Source organism: Eumetopias jubatus, unplaced genomic scaffold (assembly GCF_037043125.1).
Source record: "Eumetopias jubatus isolate StellerSeaLion01/CBP00866 unplaced genomic scaffold, mEumJub1_p1.0 scaffold_2, whole genome shotgun sequence".
Taxonomy (NCBI): Eukaryota; Metazoa; Chordata; class Mammalia; order Carnivora; family Otariidae; genus Eumetopias; species Eumetopias jubatus.
In genome coordinates this window covers 77,934,803-77,961,967 of record NW_028274808.1, presented here as the reverse complement: position 1 = coordinate 77,961,967, position 27,165 = coordinate 77,934,803, and the positions used below count along the sequence as shown (strand labels likewise).

General features: G+C 37.3%; 1 protein-coding gene across 1 annotated transcript in view; it reads right to left on the bottom strand.

Moving 5' to 3' along the window:
* Positions 1-11,803: 11,803 nt before the first annotated feature.
* IQCM (IQ motif containing M) overlaps positions 11,804-27,165 on the bottom strand; it is a 367,401-nt gene continuing 352,039 nt past the window's right edge. The window contains exon 12 of the mRNA XM_088021330.1: positions 11,804-11,913. Coding sequence (XP_087877456.1) covers positions 11,804-11,913 — 110 coding nt within the window. The remainder of the gene's footprint in view (positions 11,914-27,165) is intronic.

The following is a 27,165-nucleotide window of genomic DNA, read 5'->3' as shown; positions in this document are numbered from 1 at the left end:
TTACCTGAACTAGTGATGAAATGCACCATGATTATGAATGAGAATATTATAAAAATATCAATTCTACCCAAATAATTGATGAAATCACTTTGTAGAGTAAATAGACACAGTAAGGAGGACTATGGCAAATTAAAAAGTGCATGCTCCTGGCTAAAAGCATTAGCATTTGCGAAAGGACAAACAATTCATCCTTGGAACTGGTTCAGTCTCCATTCTATAATTAAGGTGGCCACACATTCTAGTTTGCTGGAAACCGTGTTGACTTACACCTATTGTCCCAGCTTCCAATCTAGTTAGGATTTTCCTCAGATTTTTCATTTTTTACTGAAGTATTCATTTTAATAACTATATTAAAAAATAAGCCAAAATTAGTTTGGTGAAGCTCCCCTGTGCACTTCCAGCTTCTGTCATAGTTATCATCTGGCAGTATGTGATGTTTATGTGCAGCAAATAGCTTCATTCAATATGAGGTTAATTCAAGAAATCAGTCTTCAATGACCCATCTCTCTTTTCCAAAGCTTTTTCAGAAATAATACAATTTACATCTTCCATTCAAGAACAGAATGCAGAGTACTCCCTGATAAAGCGAAGTGCGTGCCACAACAACAGCAGCTAGACCCAGCAATTTCTTTTGGTACCCAGCTACATTAGGGAAAGGGTTTTTTGGCGGGGGGGGGACTGAGTATATTTTTATTTACTAAGGACGCTCATCAGGGTGGTCTTGGAAATAGAAATGTAAATTAAACTCACTTTGTTATTTTTAGCAATAGCCTGGCTTTTAGTTGTACTTTCCCAGCTTACTGAGGTATAATTGGCAAATAGAATTGTAATGTACTTAAAGTGTACAATGTGGTGATTTGACATGGGCATACATTGTGAAATGTTTCCCACACTCAGGTGGGGGATGTATTTGATGCCACCGCCCCTGCAGCCCACATGGTATACCAGACAGTTGTGCTCTGGCCCCTGTCAGGGTTTCCAAGATGCACTGAACTTCCAGGCCTTGAGCTAGTGGAGTCAGTAAGAAACACGGCAAATTACAGACTAGGTGTATGTGAAACGTGTAAAGGAAATGGAGACTGAGCAGGCAACAGGAAAGAACAGAGAGTGGCTTTATAACTTACACTTATTTTTGGTAGCATGTATTTATTCAGTCATTTATGTATTATTATGGACTCACAGAGATTTTTTAACCTTAGGGTTAAAATTCAATACTATTATTAGAGCTTGTTCTAGAATTTAGAATTTTTTATTCTAAATCATTACACTTTGCTTATTTGTAACCTCAGAAAGTGAGAAACTTAACTCATAATCTGCAATGTATTTACTTCTTTTTTTTTTAATTTTTTTTTTATTGTTATGTTTGTTCGTGCCTAGTATACCTGTAAAATGGCTTCAGAATTGCTAACCCGTATCTTGTACGGTAACATTTTAATTTTGCAACAAACATTTTTTAATAGCCATCGACTCAAGAAATCTTTAACATTCAGTTAAAAATTAAGGACTGAGGGATGCCTGGGTGGCTCAGTCAGTTAAGCGTCTGCCTTTGGCTCAGGTCATGATCCCAGGGTCCTGGGATCGAATCCCATGTCAGGCTCCCCGCTCAGCGGGGAGCCTGCTTCTCCCTCTGCCTCTGCCGCTCCGCCTTCTTGTGCTCTCTCTCTCTCTATCTCTCTCTCTGTCAAATAGATGAATAAAATCTTTAAAAAAATTAAGGACTGAGTTTATTTCTCAAAATTTTTTCCAGTAGTTATTTTAAGAAGACTATGCCCAAAGATGATGACTTAAAATGTACAGACTCAGAAGATACCTTTAAGTATAATACCGTGAAGTAGGATATCGATTTAGATTCATTACTAAATGGATTTTTACTTATTTTCAAATCCAAGTTTTCTTTCACATGTTCTCCAAATTAAGTGATATCTATTAATGTGTTAACTCTATTGGCAGAAAGAGACAATATACAAAGTATATTAATATCATCAGATCTTATAAAGGGAAATATCAGGTAAGATAATTGTAAAAATGGTATGGTTTTTTTCAATGTTTCATGGAATTAAAGTAAAGCTTTTTTGAAATTTTATTCTCAAAGGTGAGGCATCTGTTATTTTTTAAGTGCTTTTGTAAATTAAGTTAAAAAGTTCAACATTAAAAAATACAGCTTTTGTTTTTGCAAAATATCAGTAATAATATCAATATACATTTTGTGAAGAATGGGATTACGGCAAAAACAATGTCCTTACAAAATTAAGAAATATTTGGGGCAGAAATATTCTTGGAATTGATTGTAGTACACCCATAATTTAAAATGCAAATAAGCTGCAGTTGTGGAATTTCTCTCTCTCTCTCTCTCTCTCTCACACACACACACACACACACACACACTGGTGAACTGAGTTAGAATAACCTTACTACAGGGGCGACTGGGTGGCTCAATCGTTAAGCATCTGCCTTCAGCTCAGGTCATGATCCCGGGGTCTCAGGATCAAGCCCCGCATTGGGCTCCCTGCTCAGCAGGAAGCCTGCTTCTCCCTCTCCCACTCCCCCTGCTTGTGTTCCCTCTCTCTGTGTCTCTCTCTGTGAAAGAAAGAAAGAAAGAAAGAAAGAAAGAAAGAAAGAAAGAAAGAAAGAAAGAAAGAAAGAAAGAAAGAAAGAAAGAAAGAAAGAAAGAAAGAAAGAAAGAAAAAGAAAAGAAAGAAAGAATAACCTTACTACAAAGTTTGGGGAATGAAGACAAGATTGAACCTGAAGCCATACTTCGGCATAGCGGTATGTACTTTCTCTCACTCCTGCCCATCATCAACCTGATTTCAGAAATGTTTTGCTTTTAAAGAATGACTTTGTAAATCAATGCTGTGAGTCCTCTAGATTTTCTTCATTTTCTTCAAAATCAATATGAAATCTTTACTAAAAATATTCAACAAAGGGAGTTGTCAAAAAATGCTATCTTTGATTTTATTGATTTGCACTGTATCAGGAAACAAAACTAGTCAACAGGAAGACACTGACATTTATTCATATAAAAGCAAGAGTAGCTTAAATAATATGTAAGATTTAATTCTGAAATTCTATAGTTTTGCTTTGGAGTATCTCGACTGGTAGGAACACTATGTTATGGGAGTTCTAATATTTAATTGAATAAGTTATGTTCTGGGATTCAATGAAACTGAAAAGATGCCTATGATTTTACACCATCTAAAGTTGATAAAACATTCAAAAATCATCTTAACATATTTGATACTTTTTTTCATGTAAAAATATTAAAGAATGGACTCTAACTGGAGGCTAACTATGAATATCTGTGAAAATATTGGGGTTGAAATATTTATGTATGCTAATACAAAAAATTTTATGCTTGAGAATATTCTCCATTTAGCAGAATTTGCTTTGAGTTTACCTAATATGATCTACAGAGAAGATTCAATAGAAGGTGTCTATTTTAAATTTGTTAACCATAAATTGCAACGTAGAAGTCTATTTCAGGCAGTTTTATGAAAAAAAAATTAGTAAAAAGAATGAGACTATATTTGAGAGAAATACCAATGGCATTGTAGCTATTGCCAATTCTTTAAAGTACATGATTTAAAAATGTGAATTAATGCTGAAGGAGGATCCAGTATTGCCCTGACTGACACCATTTTGCCTTCCACTTGTTCCTCTTAATTGCTTTGTTTTTCCCTCCAGCTTACCTGTTAACTCAGGCGAGGGACCAGGAGGACAAAACATCCAGTGATGGGAACTGAAACTACACCCTCAAGCAACAACAGCTACCCTAAGGCCATCAAGACCCTGTGTGATTGACCCCAAGACAATGATCAACCTAACTTCTGCTGCTCAGATGCATATACCCAGCCATCTTTGTTCCTCATTTTTCCTGTATAAACTTAGCCTATTCACAGCACCTTGGAGATAGTTCTTGGGACACTAGTCTGCTGTCTTGTTGGTGTGGGCCTCCCTGAATTAAATCCCTTTCTTGTTTAACCACCACTGGTGCTTCTGCCCTTAGATTTTGTCAGTGGCAAGTGGTCAAACCTTGTCTGTTTGGGACCCCCGGGTCCAGGTGCTCCCGCACCCTAGGGCTCTGGTAACAATACCAAGAACAGTTATGCTGCGTATCTTCTTTTAAATGTTCAAATAATCAATAAAAAGGTGTTTTTGTATGTTGCATTAAGGCATGTAGATGTATGCTATTTTTAAGAAAGAATTTTATTTTTTGAAAATAGTTTTTAATAGAGTTATTGTATAGGTCCAATATAATAAAATTAAGAATTTTGTGGGGAAAAAATAATTTTAGTTATTTTTGGTGCCCCTTTTACTCTCACAGTTGTCTCAGTTTAGATAACACATTTTTCATCAGCCTTTTTGTGACCTGCTACTGTCTCTATATTTGCCAGTGTTTGGTGTAGGATCAAAGTCGGAAGCCTTTCCTATCTCAGTAAAACCCTTGCTAGCCTGTTCAGCTTGATTGGGCAGTCTGGTGTAAATCCTCTTAATTCAATGAACATTTCTCAAAAACTTGTGCTGGGTTTAGGGATGTGGTATAATCTTTGCTCTCAGGAGTCTTTTTTTTTTAAATTTTTTTCTTTTTCTGGTGAGTTAAAAGTTATGCACATGAAACAGTTCACTGAGACCAGGATAAATCAGTGCAAAATATTATCAAGAACAAAAATAAATGATGCAGACAAATTCAAGCTGGCGGAAGGGAATAAAAACACTAAGGATGACAGTTTTCTAGGAAAGATTTGAAAAGGTAGCTCTAGGACTGGTTGTCTAGACGACTGGCTAAATTTCGAACAGACAAGGAGAAAATGGGACAGGTGCCATGAACTAACGGAGGAGGCTTTCTTTGGGTAGACGAGGCAATGAGGTAAAGGTATATTGTAAGTAGCACAGAGCACCAGGTTAAAGACTTGAACTTCAGCTGAGGGTCTAGAAAGTCATGAACAACAGATGTGTAAGAGACCTAAGTAGAAGGGCCAAGCAATGCTAGGTGGATTGGAGAATGGGGACACTGACATTGGAGAAAATTCAGAGACGTATTAAGAAGTTTAGATTAGAGGTGATAAGGTCCTGGACTAGCAGAATGAATGCGAACATGAAAAAGAAAGGGACAAATCCAGAAAATGTTTTGAAGAGAAGGGAACTGGCTAACTATCTTATATAAGAAACATGAGTTTTTTAAAGAAATGTAATTCTTTGAGATTTAGCTCCGAGAATTGGTATTGGCTAGCCTGGGAGTCAAGATTCAACACGGACTTCCCTTCCATACAACCTGAACTAGTATGCTGTATTGATACAATCATCAGGTCACTAGATGTGCAGTAGGAAGGCGGCTCACTTAGTATCCATCCTAACAAACACACAGAATAAAATTTCTAACAGGGATTTCTTGTGTTCAATGAAGTCAGTAGTAAACCGTGACATGAATGTTGCCAGGATGCCCCTCACCTGGTCTGCACAATGTCAGAATCGGCCAGCATTAGTCACTCACGGGCAGTTCATGGGCCTCGTTAAAATGCAAACAAGGTAATACATGAAGCCATTAGGATCTATTAACACCTTGAACCGATTTAATTGATCAAATTAGCCAACCTATTCTCAAGCCTGAGGAAAAGAAGGATGCTAGCAAGGACAGCAGGGAGATTTTTTACGTGGGAGAAGAGAGACGATCAGAGAAGTCAGAAGGAGGCATCTGTAAGGCAGGGCCAGCGTAGGTTGCAAAGTTGCCTTGTTCTGGCCTGCACTGTGGGTCCTTCTTTCTAGAAAAATTATCCTCATTTTGTCTTCTGGGGATGTAAGAAGGAATAGGATAAAGAAGACCGGCCTGGAATCAGCAGATGCTATGTCAATCCAGCGCAGACGCTACATTGCTGTGTGCTCTCACTGTACCCTCCACTTAAGCTTTGATTTTTATAAAATGAGGTCTTTAGACCATTTAAGTAACGCCTGCTCAGCGACTCAATTCTATAAAATAGGTACCTTTTTATTTTCACAGTGTTTGTTTGCTTTTGGTTTGTTTTTTTTTTTTTTTTTTTTTGGTGGTGGTATTTTTCTTCTAGTAAAGGGAGTATTATAAATAAACTCACACTTTTATCAAGAATATCACCTAGTTAAGATTCTGAAGTACCAATGATGTTTCAAAGACATATGTTCAGACTTTTTTACAGATTAGCCTGATATCTTGGTTTATGATGAAAATCTATAGGACCTATATTTGCATAAGGCAATCTCAGTTTTTCTTAAAGCTATATTTCACTTATTACAGAGTCCACATTGTCTGTTGCATTAGTCATCTAACTATATGAGGGATTCCACTTCCAGGCTAACCATTATATCATCATTGGAACAGTACTACATTTACAAATAGTTTAGTCTTTAATAGACATGTCAAAATGCAGAAGATGAAATTGATAAATCTCAGCCTATTCTATCCCTTTCATTCTCGTGGATTATAAGCCACTGTCAAGCTTCTGGAGTTTCATCGAATTATCATCCTGCTATCAAAAATAGAGTTACTTTTCTGATATCCTTGGCTTTTCTTTTATAGAGAATTACTTATAGAAATACCATTTAAGATATCAAATATGTGGGGCACCTGGGTGACTCGGTCGTTGGGCGTCTGCCTTCGCCTCAGGTCACGATCTCAGGGTCCTAGGATCGAGTTCCGCATCGGGCTCCCTGCTCGGTGGGGGGAGCCTGCCTCTCCCTCTCCCACCCCCCTGCTTGTGTTCACTCTCTCGCTGTCAAATAAATAAATAAAATCTTTTAAGAAAAAAGATATCAAGTATGTTTTCAATGAAGATGAAGCCGCAGTTATATGCAGAGGAAAAGTGGAACTGGGATTGCTTGGGACAATGTGACATGTCAGGAGATTGCCTACCTGGCATTTATGCTGACGTAGTACATCCAAAATGTTCAATTTGAAAAATGCATCCGAATTTTTAAATACCTTAATATTGGTAGAATCTTCATGGACTAGCATTAGTAAGTGAAGAAGGAGGGAAGAAAGGAAGACAGGAAGGAAAGAAGGAAGGAAGGAAAATATATGGGTCAGGTTCTCAGTTTCAGATGACAGGGCAACCGTAGCTATATTCACCAGAAAGAGATTTATTAAGAGAGATAGACAACTCAAAAAATTGTTGGCACTGCAGAAGAAACAGATTGAAGGGGTTTCATGAGTCACTCTTTGTATCACCCCAGGAACAAGCTTGCCAAAATCGGGAAGCTCTGAATCAGGAAGCTACCCTACAGCCACTGACCTCAGAACCACCAGGCCAGGTCACTGCTGTGAGGAACCCTAACACGGTAAGTGCTTTGTACTTACTCTTTGCCCCTATCCGACTCATTTCTGAAGCAAAATTTTGTATGGGGAGGCTGAAAATATAGTTTTTGCATTATTATTATTACTATTATTATTATTATATTGGAAATGTGTATTTCACGATGTAGAATACTAGCCAAATGTACAGAGACTGCTCAAAAAAAATGGAAGAGACACAAATCAGAGTCCAATGTGAAATATGCTTAATAACCCCCAAACTTGAATGTTTAAGTATTAATTGCAGAAGGAGATAGCAATTTTGAAGGGAGGAGGCTTCAGCTACCACATTTGTTCAACTTTCTGCAAACCTATTTAGAATTCTGGTTCTTTACATTTTATCTTTCTGTTTTCTCTTAGCTGTTTAAAAGTCTTTTAGAATGAGAATTTTTGTTTTTTCCCCTCCTTTAGAGAGAGAGACGGAGACAGAGAGCATGAAGAGGGGTAGTGGGAGGGGCAGAGGGAGAGAGAGAACCCCAAGCAGGCTCCAGGCCCAGCACGGAACCTCAAGTGGACCAGTCCCTGGATCTGAGATCATGACCTGAGCCAAAATCAAGAGTTGGACACCTAACCCACTGAGCCACCCAGGCGCCCCAGAATGAAAATTTTTAATTCTTCAATATTCTTCCCATTGGAATAAAATGAAGAATTACTTCTGAAATGATGTCAGTCCCACACCATTTTATTGTATTTCTTTTCTTGATTATTTATATAGAAAAGTTTGGAAATGGTACAATTCTGTGTCTCCCTCCATTGTTCTGCAAGTATTAGTTTCTGGTAGCCTATTTCTCCAGACTGGAAATGAGTGGTCTTTTATATAAAAAGAATGGTTCCTATCAACATATTACTGAAAATTATTTACTTGACATGATTTTTATTTGAATAACAAAACCAAAACAAAAATAAAACCCCAAGTTCTTCAATTTCAGGAAAGAAAAAACACATACCTGAGAAATTTAAAAAACAAAAAAGGTTTCCCTTTAAATTGATGCTAGATGTTTGCAGGATTCTTGATGAATTTATTTAAAATCTAGAATTTAAAAATCTAGATTAACATCACAATATTGGAAAACTAAAAAAAAAATCTAGATTACTTGGATACTTTTATAATAGAATGTTAAACCAGAATGATGACCATCCAAGTTAAGGCATTTGAAATTTTTCTTGTTCCCTAAAATAAGGAGGAATGCAATTTAATCCCTTTAGCGGCGAGGGGACATATTCTCTTCTTGCATATCAAATAGGCTACATTTCCTAGCCCCCTTGGATTTCAATGGGGCCAGGTGACAAGTTGTCTCCAATAGAATGTGAGCAGAGGTAATGTGTTCCAAGTTCAGACTAAAGCAGTTAAGAAATGGGTATGCTTTCTCCACATTCTCTTTTTGTCTACTGCCTGGATGTGAAGACTGCAGTAGTGGCCCTCAAGAGTGGCAAGGCTATTAAGATGGAAAAAGCCTGACTCTCTAGAAGACTGCATGGGGCAGAGTCCCTGCTGACTCAGGCTGGCCACTGAAGTAAGCAAAAAAGATATTATTACTTTAAGCCAGTGGGATTTTTAGGATTGTTTTTCAAAGCTGTTAACCTACCCTTTGAACATAGTGTGTTTGGGAGAAAGTAGTTAATATAAAAATTTGGTCTGCCTACTGTTGAAATAAATTCCGAGGCCCAAGATGGAGCTGCTCCTGCCTGGACCACCATGTCAGCAAACTGAAACTTAGATAACTTTCAGGCCCCTATAAATGCTCCACTAGACCAGAGAAACAGTCAGCCAATACCCAAATGCCAAGCCAAGTCTGGGCTCAATACTTATTTCCTTGTTCCTTTCCACCCCCAACAAGGTTGACTATGTGGCCCCAGCCGGTATCTCCTATTTTTCTCTTCTTTGTTCTTTATTCTTTATCCTGGAAAAGCCTCTTGCCCTCCACCCCATTTTGCAGTTCTCTGAAGGAGATGATTCACTTCATGGAGTGTTAAAGTTTTATCACCTACATTGTCTTCTTTAATCGTTTTTTTCACACTGATAAGAGTTTCCATCATTCATATTTATGCAAAAGTATACTGCAAGTACCGAAGCATATTGCAAACTTAATATATGATTGTTATTAACAGCTTTAATAAAAATATTCATAGTTAGAGAGAATTCAGTATTGCAGTAGTGTGTTTTGGAATGGAAGTTGGGAATAGGAATGGATAGACAAAGAAGAATCCACTGAAATCTGACTTTTCTGAGAGGTAGTCCATGTTGTGAGATCATAGCTGCATGATTATCCTAATAGCTGAATTTATTAAGAAAAATACAGACTCATAAGAGAATGCAAAACATAAGACATAGATGACTTAAAAGAGGTAACAAACCTGAATCTTGACTCTTCCTTGTTTCTGGATTTTTTTTTCTTAATGCACTTTTATTTAATTTGGCTTAGCTATTTTAAAGATTGTATTACTCTAGTCAGAAGCAGCATTTTAGAACTCAGCTGGGTCACAGGGACTTTCTCACCACTCCATCCTAATTTGCAGTTTTGCTATAATAAAAGCCCTAAATATATTGCTACTGTCTAGACGTTTTATCTGAAACAAGTGTCCTTTGTAGTCTCAGAGGACTTTTCTATTTTATTTCCAGTAAATCAAAGTCTGTGAAGAGCTTTGGCTCTTATTAAGACATACCCTTCACAGTCCAGTGACTGCCAACAGTGGCAAGCCATTGACAGTTCATTTACATATAAGTGATGACTTCCATCAGGTAGTTGGCTCAAAAACACAATGGACATTTAGAGCATATCCAATATTTCTTGTTCTTTGATGAGCACCAAGTGCCAATTTTTATATAGAAACTGACTATTGAGAAGTGAAGGCTTCTTTTCCCTGACCTTACACTGTCTTCTGGGCTCTAGAGTGACATATTGTCACTGAACTTTAATGGAGGATCACACCTCGAAAAGACATTCAGTAGCCCTACCTCAGTTTGCTGAAAGTCAAGAACAATAGTCAAATGTAGGAAATAGAAGACAAGAACAATCATCACACTTTGTTAAAGGAAAAATAAACTTCTATATCCTGCCCCCAATTGTCGTAATCATAATTTTTATATTTTATTTTTATAAGGTAACTTGGATATTTTTATATTCATTGCTTTCTCTTATAAGTATATTTGCCATTTGAATTAGTGACACTCACTAGGAAATCCTGTATTTTAGTTTGTAGGTGCCTTTCATTATAATTCTATGTTTTTGCTCCCAAATTTTTTTTTAATCGTGAAAGCAGAAATCTAGCCAAATTTTTATCCTAATAATGCTATAAAAAGAGCAGGCTGATGATCTGTTACTATGCTGGAACTCAACTCATGTGTGATTTTTTTCCTTTTTTTTTTTATTGTGCACTTTCCAGATTTCAACACTGAAAGTATTGAAATAAAGAAAAACTTTTTTCTTTAAAATGAAACCCTCTCAATTACCAACAGAGAGAATATGGATAATTTAATTTCATAAATACGCTAATGTCTACATTTTAGCTCACCATCGCTTATTCCCCCCATCAAATGTTTTACTGCAAACATTTTCTGGTTAGAGGATCAGCATGTTTTTTAACCCAGCTTGGTTCTGGTTTTGGTGAGGCCATGACTTAACATGATTCCTGTAACTGGCTTTTCTATAGATTTTATTCTAATAACTTCCATATGGATTCTACCCTAAACTCTATTGCATAAAGTAGCCTGAGAGAGATTTTAGTCTTAAACCGGAGTCGATTACAGAAGTAATAGATCAGAGGTAAGAACTGAAAAAATGAAACACACGCAGTTCCTGCCTCTATTCATATCTAGTCTCCACATTAGGTACAGGTTCTGTTCCTTCACTATCCTTCACTTGTTTCTCCAACCCCATTCATAGAAGGAGGGGGCGGGGGGAGAGAGGGATTGATGGACAAATGATGGATAGACAGATTAAAATGAAATGCAAGATTCTTAAGAAATTAGTGTTAGCCGCTGTGCTTCAAATCCTTTCCGAACTAAGGCAGGTAATTCAGGAGCACTTAAACTGACTTCAAGTTTTTCACTCAAGTGAGGAATGAGAATAGGGAAAAATAATACTATGACCACACTAATAAAGTCATATAGTTTAAAACATATTCTGAGAAACCATATCCAAAAAACTTAAGTGAGTTTTTAGAAATAAAAGTCTTAAATTTTCTTCATGGCATTTATTGGTAATGGAACACAAGAAATTAAAGTCCAATGAAAGGAATACTTGATACTAGGTGGTTTCAACTTCAGTGTGATAAAACAGTAGCTTTTAATGAAGAAGATCCAATGAATGGTTCAACCAAAGATATTTAGAAATTATAAAATGACTTGTTGAAATCTTTCTTTCGCTGTCCAGAGATGCTTGTCATTTTTTTCCTGGTGATATATAATTAATCCATGGCTGATGTTAACATATCTCTTTGGGTAGATAGGTTAAACTCTTAAGATAATAAAATTGTATTGAAACATTATTCTGCTTCTGGTGATAAATGTCTCATTTTTCTTTCTCTTATAGATCTGGATACTAACTTTCCAACAATCCGGATGTTAGCTCTCTTGAGTATTGGATGTCCATTCACTATAAGACAAATATACAATTACATCAGTAAATTTTGAATTAATATAGCAATGTGTCATGCTTTTAAAAACATAAAAATCACATGAAATAAATTACAGTTGTGCTAGAACATTCAGAAGATTTGACTTGGACACATTTCCTTCAGGTGTTTTGCACTACATTCTATATCATGCCAAGACACTTAGCAAGGGTTACTGTGAGACCAAACAGCTGAGAGAGGGATGGCAGAACCTGGATTCCATCAACATACAGCTTGAAATAAATTAGATGCAACATGTGTTTGACCATAAAAGCAACAGTATTGATTTTTTTTTTGCAATACAATATACGCAGCTCTGATACTGATAGTCAAATCAATATAAACCACTATTCATATAGATTGCTTATACTAGGTCCATCCTTAGGTATAAAATGACTTTCCAAATGAGAAATAAAAGCCATAGATATACTATGTCCACCATTATACACAGCACTAATTTACAGATAGGGCAGTGTATTTTTGCCTTTTAAGACCTTTCATTGTTACAAAACAAAAACATGACTGAAAAATAGTTTGTTATGAAAAGAACAATGCACATTTATACTAAAAGGAATTTAATGACTTGATGTGTTGTAAAAGAAGAATCAGGGCATTGTTGCTGTTTTTTATGTTTATCTATATTGTCATCAGACAAATAGCAAGGCTTATAATAACAAAACTAAATTATACTACATTCAGAGTACTTATAAAATAATTAGTAATTATCATTGCAACTGTGATCATTGGCAACCACCAACTGGTGTTCTAATCTAGTAGTCATACAAGATCAGCATGTTAGTTCTAAAGATCAGATCTTAGGAAAAAATGATCTCCTACTGTGATCTTTCTTAAAATTATATACAATACCAACCATACATTTCATCAGACAGAAGATATTTAAAACATAGGATTTCTCAAAATAGGTAAAATAGAAAAAAGTGAATATAATGGCCCAAGCTCTTGTTCTTATACATTTGTCAGTCAATCCAGATTTAATACTCAATCTTAGTTTCCTTATTTTTGAAATGGGGATAATATCTATCTTGTCTGGTTGTTGAAAGGATCCAAAAAAGATAACATGTGTAATAATACTGTATTAATATTGACTCATCAATTATAACAAATATACCATACTAACTCAGGGTGTTAATAATAGGGAATGGGAGAAGGGGGCTGCAGGTGAGGGGGGATACAGGAACACACTCTACTTTCCACCATTATTCCTAAAAACCTAAAACTCCTCAAAAAAATAAAGTCTATTAGTTTATTTTTTTTATTTTTTTAAGATTTTACTTATTTGTTTGACAGAGAGAGAGACAGTGAGAGATAGTGAGAGGAGGAACACAAGCAGGGAGAGTGGGAGAGGAAGCAGGCTCCCCGCGGAGCAGGGAGCCCGATGCGGGGCTCGATCCCAGGACCCCGGGACCACGACCTGAGCCGAAGGCAGACGCCCAACAACTGAGCCACCCAGGCGCCCTGAGTCTGTTAGTTTTAAACAAGATATGTCTGACACTTCATAAGTATTCAAAATATAGTTGCTGTATTATTATTATTTATATCATGATGTTATAATATATAGGCTTTATAAAGGTATTTCACTAATAATTGTGTGAGATAATAGAAAAATACATATATTGGTCTCTGTCCCTGGTTCTTGGCACGGAGCTCCTAAAACCCTTGTAATTTTCTAAGTGATAAGAGCACTAGGAGCCTCTTTTGTTCTCCTGAGGTGACTCTAGGTGAACTCCTTGATGAGGGGTGGTCACTGGAAAGAACAAGCCATGATTAGAAGCCTGGAACTTTCAGTACCCTCTTCTGAGAGAAGGAAGGAAGAGGGGCTGAAAATGGAGTTAATGATGGATCATGCTTACTTCAGAAAGCCTCCATAAAAATCCCAATAGTAGGGCATTCTGAAAGCTTCTAGGTTGATGAACGTATCCACACCAGAGCGTGACTATACCCCAACTCCACAGGGACAGAAGCTCTACACCCAGAATCCTCCCAGATCTCGTCCTATGTATCTCTTCATCTGGCTGTTCAACTGTGTCTTATCAATCCTTTAATAAACTGGTAAACGTAAGTGTTTCACTGAGTCCTAAGAGCTGCTCTAGTAAATTAATCAAACCTAAGGAAAGGGTTGTGGGAAACTCTGATTTCTAGCCAAGTTGAACAGAAGTTGTGGGTAACCTGGGAACCTACTACGTGCAATCTGCATCTGAAGTAGGGGGCAGGCTCTTGGGATTGAGCCCTTAACTGTGGGATATGATGCTCTCTCCAGATAGACAGTGTCAGAATTGAATTAACTAACAGGACACCCAGCAGGTGTCCAAGAATTACTTGTTGGTGTGGGGGCAAAGAAAACCTCACACACTGATGACTAGATTCTTGGTGATCAGAAGTGGGATTGGGAGCCAAATCCTAAATTGTAGCATCCATTATTTCACAAATATTTCAATTAAACAAAGAATCATTTAATTTTAGAGAGAATAAAAATATACATGACATATTTTTAATCTTTCAAAGTAAATATTCTTGACCTTCATTTTTGTCATATGGCAGAGAACAATCCTTTTGACTTAAAAAGTCAAATCCTGAATTAATTATTATATATATTTTAGTTGCATTGCTAAGCTGGCAGAGAAGGAAGAAAATGCAGAGGCCAAAAACAAAGTATAATCAGTAAACTTAGTGGATATTTGAAAGCCAAAACCAGTTTTGTTTTGGTTTGGTTTGGTTTGTTTTTTTTGGTCTGAGGTTTTCTGCAGAACCCTGTGTACTTGAACTTCATTCAGCCTTGTAAGAGGAGTGGGGACAGGAGATAGAGCACAGGGTCCACCCAAAATGGAGAGTTCAGCAGGAGACCACAGTGGAGGGCTTGGGCCTCAGAGGGATAGGGTATCAGAGTAGGCAGGATGAGGTTAAGAGAGAGAGAGAGAGAGAGAGAGAGAGAGGAGGGAAGGGAAGGGAAGGGAAGGGAATGGAAGGGAAGGGAAGGGGAGGGGAGGGGAGGGGAGGGGAGGGGAGGGGAGGGGAGGGCAGAGGGAGGTGAAGAGAAGGAAAAGAAAAAAACACTTCAGAGAAAAACAGCAAGGAAACTTTCTTATCTCTAGGAGGCTGGGTAAATAGAGCAGAACCCCAAACCTGGCCCTGGTTTGATGTTCCAGTTCCTATCACCTGTGTGTCCAAAAATATCTCAATAAATTTAGGGTTTGTTGGGCTCCAAGAACAAATGAAAAACCTCTACAGAAGAAAGCAACTTCAACCAAGGCTTTTAAAATATGTCACAGAAACATATTTAGTAAATACCTATATGTTACAATGTTGCTTTAAATGGAAAAGCAGATTACAAAGCAGTATCTACAATATGATCCCAGGTTTTTAAAAAAGTTATATGCATAGGAAAACACCCATAATATTATATAGCAGAATATTAATAGTGGGTGGAATTATAATTTAGTTTTAGTTCTGTTTATCCATATTCTCAACAGTAGATATTATCTATGTAAAAATAACAATTTTAGAGATTTTTCGAGTTTCTAGATTGGAATATATGGTGGACAGTCATTTTTACTGTAGATAATGAATAAATAATCAGAAGTTAGATATCTTTGTTTATACTAGAATAATTTAAAGAAATGATTTTATATTGAAAAAGTATTCAAATTAAAAAGATAAGATGCTAAAAATACGCATTTCATAGGCTGCATTTTCAGAGAAGAATACTAAAATTTTCTCAAAGATTCAAAGTATGCTTTGTGATCTGTTTTCTTTTCAACCACCTCCAGACTCTCATGCTCAAGTCTATTTCATTATTTCTCATACAATCTCTCTGACCTCTTCAAGGTTATTTATTATTCTACACTATTGGCTACTTCTTGTGAACGCTTCAAAATGAATCTTTGTAGAGCAACTTGTAAAGAAAACGAATACGGATTGTGTAAAAAGTAAAATATACATTTAGGTCATTGTATCCATGGAGCCTTATTTGCACAGGGTCATGCTAAGTGCTAGGAGCTAAGACCTCTCTGAGTCTCCATTTCCTAACTCAAAAACAATAAACAAACAAAAAAAAAAACCCTGCAATTATTATGTTACTCATCGAGATTTAGTTAGAAAAAATAAAAATGAAAGCAACTACGTAACTTGGTATTATGGCCCTGCCTGCCAGATTCTTGTAGTCAATATATAGCAAAAGTATCATCGTAGATGACAAATGATTAGGGACATATTTGAGTAGTTACATTTGATGCTAGTATACAGCAGGGGCTCAAGTGTGAAACTACATTTTGTGCACCTTAGGACTTCAAACAGGAGTATGTCCAGCAGACTGGCAGAGCAAATCCTCCATGGACCCCTTTGCAAAGAAAGACCAAGAAATCCTCTTGGGGAAAAACTCTTAATAGAAGAAGAGTTAGCTGAGTATTTTCATCTTGATGGAATAAGACAGTGGCAGCTGCCTGGGATGGGTGTATTTATGTAATCTGAATTGCCTCTTGTTAAGATGATTTTGCTTTGACTCTTCCACTCCCCTGTTCCCTATCCAGCTACGCCCCCGTCCCCGTCCCCCCCCCCCCGCCCCCCGGGGAGATTCTGGCCAACAACTTTTGTGAGAAAGGCCCCAGTGAGAAAATGGCAGAGCTGACAAATCGGTTTTCTTACACCATGTCCTGGGGTACTGAGAGCACAGGGTATCCGTGCTGAGAGGGAGGGAACAGTGGTACAAAGTCCGGGAAAGAAGCTTTCTCCTTCAGCCGGTTGGAATCAGGGCAGCATGGTCTGCGCAGGTGCTGATGGCAAGGGCAGCAGCAAGACACCTTCAGCAGGTCTCCTGCACTGCAGACTGACAGCAGAATGCGGAATGCTGTGCTACCGCCTCGGGTGGCGTATTTATGAGCGTACATGAAATGTCCTCGAAACAACCACGGTTATGGGGACTGCCTTCAAAGAAACTAGAGCTTGCATAAGAGTAGGTAGAAAATTCTGTGTGAACACTTTTCTACATAGTGTTTCGTATATAGTGTCTACATATACACGTGTGCCTATACGTAGTTGGATATTACTTTGAAATATTAAATGTTTGCTTCCGACTCTTCACGGCTCCTAGCTCCTGGCTCTGCCATTACAGGCAACAGTGATGGTTTTCTTGAGGGTGACTGAAAATAAATCACCTCGTTTCTAACATGTATCAATTTTGAAACAAGGAAAAAATTATAAATTGCTAATAAACATTCCATTCTTGAGTTTTTGAACAGTCAGCTTCCTCTTTGTAATCTCTAAAGATCGAAAACATCGCTATTTACTAAGCATATCTATTTATAATGAAGTGAGTTATTTTGCGACATTCTACATATGCACTGCCCAGCAGCAGAAGAATCCTAGAACAAACAGGACAATGACATTTCAAGGAGGAGGTTCTAAAACACAAAGGAAAAACAATACTTTCAAAAGCAAGGCTTCCACTTGGAAGAGTACAGCTTTGCTCAAAATGTATAGCATTTGGGGGATCCAAGACACCAGAATCTGAAGAACTTAGCACATGGAGTCTTTTCCAAGTTACAGAGAATAGGAATTGGACTAGCAAACTGGTGGAAAACAAAAGAGGAGCTACTGATGCTCTCATGAGAAAGGGTCAGGCACCCTAACCCTCTGCACCTTGCCCTGGGGAAATGGAAAAAAGGAAATCTCAATGACCAAAAGCACATAGAGTTTGCGGAAAGATTTAGAGTAAAGGGTTTTGTTTTGCTTTGTTTTGTTTTGTTGTGTTGTGTTGTGTTTTTAAAGGTTTTATCTATTCACCTGACAGAGAGATAGAGAGAGAGCACAAGGAGGCATAGTGGCAGGCAGAGGGAGAGGGAGAGTAAAGGGGTTTTGTTGAAGGGGCTGCCATCCTTTTGAAAAAACCAAGTGGCCAATATGGTGCTGCCAACAGGAGCTGTGGAGAGGGTTTAGATAATGGTCGTGCAGTCTTACAGAACAAACAGCAGCCCAATGTGGTATGAGGAGAGCTACTGAGATGGCTGAGGTTCCCACGTGGGACTTTTGAGAAGACTGGCTGACTGAAGGAGGCAGAGGTCAGGACAGCCAGGGAACTGAGTATATGCACTTCTCTACTGGAGTTATGGCAGAGACTGAGGACGGATGTCCGTGAATGATTCCCAGGGTTCAGGCGGCATGAGTTAGACTTCAGGAGGCCAGCAAAGAGAAGAGATCACACTGAGGATGTCTGTCACAAGATGAAAGGAGATGGGGAGCAGTGCTGTTATAAGTGGGGGCCTGGCACAGAGTAAGTAAGAATCAAGGACACAATTCGATGGTATCTATAGGCAATAAGAGCAACATAAAAACATGAAAGTTAGAGATGTAGCTTATAGAATACTAAGAGGAAAGCAGTCTGATTACTAATAGGGAAATCTTTTCTATGTGAAAGACTTGAATATGAAACTCTACTTACTGTGCAATCTGAAAATATGAATTTCATCAAAATTGGCATCAACTCATTGAAGGGGGGGAGGGAAAAGGAGCTGACCTAAGTAACTTGCGAAAACAATGTTTTGACTGGAAACTGGAGGCTAATAACAAAATGCAAATGGACAGATGCAGATGGATACATACAGAAATAATTATAACTATGTTTACAAACTTGGCTTAGTATTCATATTATATTTCCTAGATCTGTCTACTGAGGGATCCCGGAAACCTTAGCAACAATGAACACATCCAGTGCCCAGACTTTGGTTTCTAAAAACTATTCTCCAATAAAAGGAACCAAGAGTTGGACTGCCTGGGTGGCTTGGTTGGTTAAGCATCTGACTCTTGATTTCAGCTCAGGTGATGATCTCAGGGTTGTGAGATTGAGCCCTGCGACGGCCTGGAGCAGCGGAGCCTGCTTAAGATTCTCTCTTTCTCTCTTCCTCTGCCCCTCCTACTTCTTTCTTCACACACACCGCCCCCCCACCAAAAAAATAAAGGAACCAAGAGTCCTTGGAGAAATGGCTATCTCTAGGGCAAGCGCAGGGACGAAATGAGTCTGCAGAATCTTGTAATGCCAGAAAGTAAGGAAGTGCTCAGAAAACAAAAAGATAGCAGGAGGGGAAGAATGAAGGGGGGGATGTCAGAGGAGGAGACGAAGAACCACGAGAGACGATGGACTCTGAAAAACAAACTGAGGGTTCTAGAGGGGAGGGGGGTGGGGGGATGGGTTAGCCCGGTCATGGGTATTAAAGAAGGCACATTCTGCATGGAGCACAGGGTCTTATACGCAAACAATGAATCACGGAACACTACATCAAAAACTAATGATGTAATGTATGGTGATTAACATAACATAATAATAAAAAAAAAGAAAACAAAAGGATGGGGGTATTTCAAAGGGTGGAAGGAACCAACCTGAAAAATCACCCAATGTCTGAAACTGGAACAATTTGAACAACAACAACAAAAGAATGTATATTAGATTATAACTCAAAGTATAAAAGAAATATACATGAGTACATGTAAATAAATGATTGAATAAATGGGGGGAGAAAAAATCTTCATTACATAACAATTCTACATAAGTTATATAGACATTCCCACTTTCCAGAGGAAATGTTTCATTTCCCACCCATACCTCCTTGAGTGTGAGCTGGATTTAGTTATGGGATTTCAGAAAATAGACTGCAGAAAGTGGGTCAGGGGGAAAGTAACTAATAGTGAGTGGAGAAACCTGGCAAACACTACCTTGGCCAGTTGATCAAGGTTTATATCACCAGGTTAATAAGTCATATTGGTGGCATGTTCCTGCTAATATGATGTGATGAGAAGGGCATTTCACCTCTGTGATATTCTTTCAAAAAACATATAACCTCAGCATTTAAAAACAATAATGACAATGAGAATAATAGCTTCCATTAATGTACATTTATTCTTTGCCAGGCACTGTGCTGAGTGCTTTACTCATATTATCTCAATTTATCTTTCTACCAATACCAGATGCTATCATTATTATTTATAAGAAATTAAGACTCATAATACTAACATGTCTCATTGGGCTATAGGTAATGTTTGATCCACATATGAATTGCAGAACCTTTTATAACTTACTGGAAACCATAGCACTATTTAAATCACTCATTTTTAAAGTAGGTCTATGTTACATTATATTATTGTCTGTCTTTTTTTTAAAGATTTATTTATTTATGTATTTAGGTGGGGGGAGAGGGGAGAGAATCCCAAGCAGACTGCACTGGCCGCAGGGCTGGATACGGGACTCCATGACCCTGAGATCATGACCTGAGCAGAAACCAGGAGTTGGATGCTTAGCCAACTGCACCACTCAGGCACCTCTATTGTTTGCCTTTTTATATGTTTGTCCTGTATCTTCAAAATACCAGTAATTTACTTCTTTGTGTCACTGCATTAGTCTCTAAGAGAGTGTCTTGCAGATTAATTAGTGTTCAATAATTTTGATAATGCTTATTTTTGTTTTACAAAAATGACTTCGTATTATGCATATTTTTCTTTCTTCACTCAAGAAGAATTCATGGAAATCTCTCCAAGCTAACTAGTACAGTTCCAATTCATTATTTTATGTGGTGCATAGTATTCTGTGATAGGAATGTACCATAACATTGCTTAATGGATTAGTTTACTTTGTTCCTCAGTTTTTCTAAATAAAAAAATGCTTAAAATAAACATGCTTGTTTATTTAGTAGTGCTTTCATTTCCATGTGGTAGATTCCCCCAAGATGTAGTGCAGTCAAAAGTATATTTTTAATTTTAATTGATATTGCCCACATGCTTTCTAAAATATTATGAAATTCATATTTCTACCAGCAACATGTGACATTATTCTTTGCTCACAACCTAGCCAGCAATAGCCACTATTGTTTTATTTCACTTTGTTTTAATTGTGGCCAGTCTAAAGACTGCTAATCCACTGAGTTTCTTGATTTACTAGTGACTTTGAGCAACTTTGCATATATTCAATGGCTGTTGGATTTTTTTGTGAATGGTTTCTCTGCATCTTTTGTCTATTTTGCTATTAGAATATCCTCTTTTTATTATTTATTTATTAATTTGAGAGAAAGAGCGTGCTCACAGGCATCTACATGCATGTGGGGGGAGGGGCAGAGGGAAAGAATCTTGAAGCAGATTCCACACTGAGCACAGAGCCAGACCTGGGGCTCGATCCCAAGATCCATGAGATCACGACCCCAGTCAAAACCAAGGGTCAGCTGCTCAACCTACAGAGCCTCCCAGGCACCCCAGATTGTCCTCTTTTGCTCAATTTTAAATAGCTCATCAAAATAAACCTCTGTCTTCTAAAATGCAATTCTACTCCAAATCAAATTTTTAAATAGATTTGTTTATGGTATTTTTTCATAGAAATGTTTGAGATTTAAAAAAAGAAAACAAAGTCATTTTTCTTCTGCTTTATATTCTTTATTGAATATCTTTCTTGCTCCTAGCTTGAATATGTAGTTCTCTAGATTTCCTTGAAGCTTGATTAATTGATTGATTGATTGATTGATTTAGACTGGTTGTTAAATTTTCTCAATTGCTTCTTTCAGTATCTATTGATAATATCATATAATATTTTCCCTAAAAGTATTTATATAATAAACTATGGGAATAGAATTCTGAATTCTTAGTATGGTGTTATCCTTATATTTGGAACAGAATGTGTTTGCACTTAGGGTAATATCCTTCAAGAGATGGCTGGGACAACTTCCTTTTCTCCAAGTACTCAGTGCTCATAACTACTAAGACAAAGAAAGCATGCCAACCTCTTCCACCTTTAGAAACTTTCTTTGGATCTTTCAGGCCCAATTATAAGAAATCCACTCTCAGTAAGAGCCCTTCAGCCAGGTTCATATAATAGTGGCCAGGACCGTTTCCATTACCTGGATCTCATCCTCTGCCCAGTGGCAAAGTGATACAGCTTTGAAGCAAAGACATGAGAGATGAAAATACAAGGGCAATTTTAGAGTTTTCAATTGGAAATTCTTTTTCATATTTTTTCAAGGTGATAGAAAAAGACAAAGTAATAAAAGCCAAAGACTATACAATCTGTGTAAAAGGCACAAATATGAAATTTCTCTGAGCCGGGGTACATCATTTTTTCTGTGGGAGTCATGGTAGTGAATCAAGGCAAGAGCTTAATATTCCAAATAACATGGGATTAACACAAGAAGAAGGCCTGTCCAGAAAACACATATTAAAACCTAGAAAAAAATGTGTACAAATGCATTTTACCCTAGATGTTCTCCATAATTTAGTACATCCCTTGAGCATCATTTGCTTTCCATCTCCCTGTCAAAAGGAGCGTGCTGATCCTGAGCTACCACCGCAAGCCATCAGTCTTCAGGAGGCCACAATACTCATCAGAGCCCCTCTCCTCCTGTCCTGGCTGCAGCAAGCAGAAGCAGTTGGATTCTTTTATTTCAAAACAGCAAAACACCAAAAAGGAAGTTGAAAGAATCCCACTCTTTACTATCCAAGCCACACACAAGCCTTCCTGACATCCTGTAACCGTGCGCCTTGCACCAAGTAGAAAATAAACTCCAAGCAGCCCGTAAAACAAAACAAAAAACAAAAGTGGTATGATATTACTATAATAATATACGAGAAAATACTCAAGTGTTTCATTATTCATTTTAGTCTACTTTGGGACAAAGCAGAGTGAAGATTCAAATTGCCCAATTGCCTCTGAGAAGAAACAACCACAATAAAATTAAAGTTTCCCAATATCTGTGCACAATGGAAAAGAGCAAAGAAGGTTCAGACCATGTGTGTCATAATCTATTGCACTCTAATTGAAATCCAATTGATCTTAACAGGATTTAGATAAGGACATTTAATGGACAAACTTTTCAAAGCAGGATGGTCAATATCTCACCAAGAAGTGATAAAAATTCTTGTGACATTTTTAGTACAGAGTTAAGAGCATGAACTTTGGGATCAGAAAGACGAAAATTCAAATACTGGCACTTTTAACTTAGCACCTTATGGTCTTAAGAAAGATGAGTTTACATTTCTTCATCTGTAAAATGAAGAGAACAGTACCTACTTCAAAGAAATAGTATAGGCATTTAATGAGGAAAGACACATAAAGCATTTGATTTATATTTGAATGTATCATAATTTCTTAAATTGTATCTGTTATTATCCCCTTCTCTTCTTTTTTGTCCTCCTCTACTGAGATGGAGATTAGTTTATCACCATCTGCCCTACCATTTATTTATTTATTTATTTATTTATTTGGTATTTTGTCGTTGTTGTTTTTAATAGTGTGTGTGCTATGTGAATGCCACTTCCAGACAAACAAACAACCCTTTTCCAATGGACCACCATATTGTTTCCTCTAACCTTTTCCTATAGACATATTCTGTATTTACCACTAATCTGCCTACATTCTGATGTGAAAACCCCTGATAATATAATTCTTCCTCCTTTCCTAATTGGTTTTTAACACACAATGCTACTTCCCGCACCCACATACATCACCCAATTAAATTCCAAGGAATATAAATTCTTCATTTTGTTCATTATTCTTAGGTAAATCAGATAGATAAACCTATCTGGTGTTTCCAAGAGGTCTGCAAAACCATCCAATCTTCCTGCCCTTCCACCTCTCCCTTCTTATATGGGCATGACTCTGGAAATCTTAAGACAGCATCTGATGGAGTGCTTCAAAGTTCCTTCTCCCAGAACTTGAAGCTAGGCAATGACACATTCTGAGTAAACATATTTATTGACTATATAATCCCTTTCCATACAGGGTCTACATCTGTGAAAAGGCTTAGAATTGGGTATGTTCACAGAGTAAATATGCTCACAGTTATGTTTTGCCACTTGATGTCACTCTGTCACATCTAAGCAAATATGGGGCCACTTCCTACCACCAAAATGCACTGCAGTTTAGGCACTTGTCCCACGCCTGAGAAATAACTAATAGTTGCCACAGTAGAAGCAAATAATAAAGATTAATCTCCAGTGTAAGACCAAGGCTGGCTCTAAGTATCCTCTGATGAGGATAGAACACCCTTATCTCCACCAACCACGACCTCATTGGATAGGTCTCCTCTTCCAAAGGACAGAGATAGATATACCTGCAGTGTTTCTGTCTCCAAGAGTATTCAGCTTTCCAAGCTCCGTCATGCCAGAGGTTGATGGAATCACTTCTTTTATCTCCTTGTATTGTATTGGTATCACTAGCAACAACTCAGATGGGTCTCTGATTTTATAATGAAAACCAAGGTTAGTCAATATATCTTTCCTATATAAAGCTACTATGCAAACATGATCCAGCTGTCCCTCATTCTCTAAGATTCATTCTACTATTACTGAAAAACCACGGAAACTAATTTTCAGCCTGAGAATCCAGCAACTATTTCTCATTAAGTCCACCCCAGAAAGAATTTTGTGGAACTGAGCTCATGAAAAACCCCAGTTCTAAGCCTTCCAGATTCACACTCGGCATTTCTGCTTCCAAAGATGGCCATGCCTAGAGATTTAACATATTCTACCCATGACCAAGTCTTTTTCTCCATTTGTTATTTCTCATGAATTTCTTAAGTTTAAAAAAAAATTACACTTAGCCTGAACCAATGATTAAAAACAACCAAAAACAAACAAACAAAACAAATCTTGCTTAATTACAAGTTCCACAGCAGTGAGCACAATCTCATACTCGCAGAGATCCACATCTATCTGACATGAACATTCTCTGAACAGAAGATTTTTTTAAGTAGACTCTACACCTGGCATGGAGCTCAATGCAGGGCTTGAACTCATGACCCTGAGATCAAGACCTGAGCTGAGATCAAGAGTTGGATGCTTAACCAACTGAGCCACCCAGGGGTCCCTGTACAGAAGAATTTTTAAGTCCTTCAGAAACTAGGTCTCCATTGAGACTTGGTTAAAACTCATGTCCCATTGGAAATTTAGTAAAGTACTTCTTTAGACTTCCTCAATTCAGTAAATTCATATGGTGCTGAATACATTTGCTTCTCTTTCAGGCATATCTTGTCTTGAGCAGGACATTCTCAACAAAATTATAATTGGCACAAATTCAGTTTTCTTGACATTCCTCTCCTTTATGCTATCCTTTAATCAGAAAAATAAAAATGGTGAAATATACTCTTGGCTCGAGTACAAAGTAATTTTAATGCTGAGCAGAAGTTGGATTTAAAATTCTGGGTTATAGATCCCACAGTGTAACTCATATATAAGCCAGGGATCGATGTGACTCCATTTCTGGCATAATCTAAGGTAATGATGAAGAATTCCAAATTTTACTCAGTCTCAAAAAAATGTCCCAAATGTAGTTTCTTAAAATTATTTTAAAGTAATCTTTAGACATCTTTTTGACAGTCAACACTTTTGCACATCCATTTGAAACTCCCTTTAAAAAATATTCTCTCTCGGGATGCCTAGATGGCTCAGTCGGTTGAGTGTCCAGCTCTTGGTTTTGGCTCAGGTCATGATCCCAGGGCCCTAGCATCAAGCCCGCATCAGGCTCTGCACTTAGTGCAGAGTCTGCTTGTTCCTCCCCCTTCCCCTCTGCTCCTACCCCACTCCCGCTCACGCATGCACATGCACACTCTTTCTCTCTCTCAAATAAATAAATAAATTCTTAAAAATCTATTCTCTCTGTTTGTTTCTCTACTCATCAGTGCTCCTCAACACCAATCCTATGAATCTTTTTGGTCACTCTAACAAAATTTAACCACATATGGCAACTGCTAAAAAATCTATCCTTCTGTCTCTCTTTTATCCAAACTTCAATAAATGTCCCCATAGTCTTGATCTTTCCCTATTTCTCTTCTTCTATTCCCATGCTGTTAATGTGTTTATGCTCCTGAAATGCTGCTCGTACCTTACAATTCTACCTTCTTCATGTATGTCTCTAGAAAAGCATTTTTCTTCTACTATGATTGATTTTTTAGACAATAATCAGCCTATTCCCACCCCCTTGAATTCTGGAGAATAAAATACTCTAACATTGTAACTGCTAATGTTTCAATGGTTGTATAGAAAAGGAAACCCAGGCTTAGAGGGACTAAGTAACTTGCCCAATTAAGAGGTAGATTATGAAGGACTACTCAAGTCAACATCACTCAGAGTTTCATTTAGACAGGCAGCATTAAATGGTGGTTATGAAGACCAACTCCAGGCCATACTGTCCAGGTTGGAATCATCAATCTGCAGCTTACCATCAGTGTGGCCTTGAAAGAATCTCTCTATGCTTCATTTTTCAGATTTTTTAAGTGGGGATAGTGACCATATTGCTATTTATAATTTTTGTGATGATTAAATGAGTTAATATATGGGCAAAACACACATAGTAAATGAGTTAAATGAGTAAAACACATAATAAATACTAAATTATTATTATTAACCACTATACTGTATTGCTTTTCAAATTCAAAAAAGAATTTTTAAATAAGTGTAAATTTGTTAGTCAAAATAATATGTGATTAGTCTACAACTCAGGTTATAAATGGGGACATACTTGGCTTATTTACCAAAGGAATAATTCACTAACTTGACTCTCCATGTCAGATACTTTAGTAGTTAAACCCTCAATCTGAGTTTGAAATATGTAACAGATGCTTAATGATGATAATGATGATGATAGCAATAATTGCTAACGTTTATTGAGATTTACTGGGCACTAGGTGCTTATTTGATGCTATAGTACGTACTTTAATCATCCCTATTCACAAATGAGGAAGTTGAAGCTAACAGGTTGAGTATCTTGTTCAAGATCAAGAAGGTACTAAATATCAAAGTTTGGGCTTTAACCTATTAAGGTAATTACAGAGCTTATACAGCCTAATGTTCACAACCAAAACACAATTGAATATTACATAAATTTTCAGATAAATATGTTTCAATTATTTGTAAGTCTAATTGTATATCTTTGGTTTATCTTCAGATTGTATTACATTTGATATTCTAATGAAGTTGTGCTGTTGGTTACAGAGTCATATATCTGTTACTGATAATGAACTTTGGGTACAAAAAAATTATTTAATATAAAATTTTTCCTAAATCTTAGAGTAAAAAGAACTCCAGATGATGTACCTGCTAAACCTATGGGCATGGATAATATGTATAAATTTAAATGTAATTTTACCAAGAACTCTGTAAGGTGGCCCCATTCTAGAAGGAAGAAAGCCATAGCCCAGAAAGGTTAATAAGTCACACAGACAGTAAGTGGCAGAATGGAGATTTGAATGCAGGTT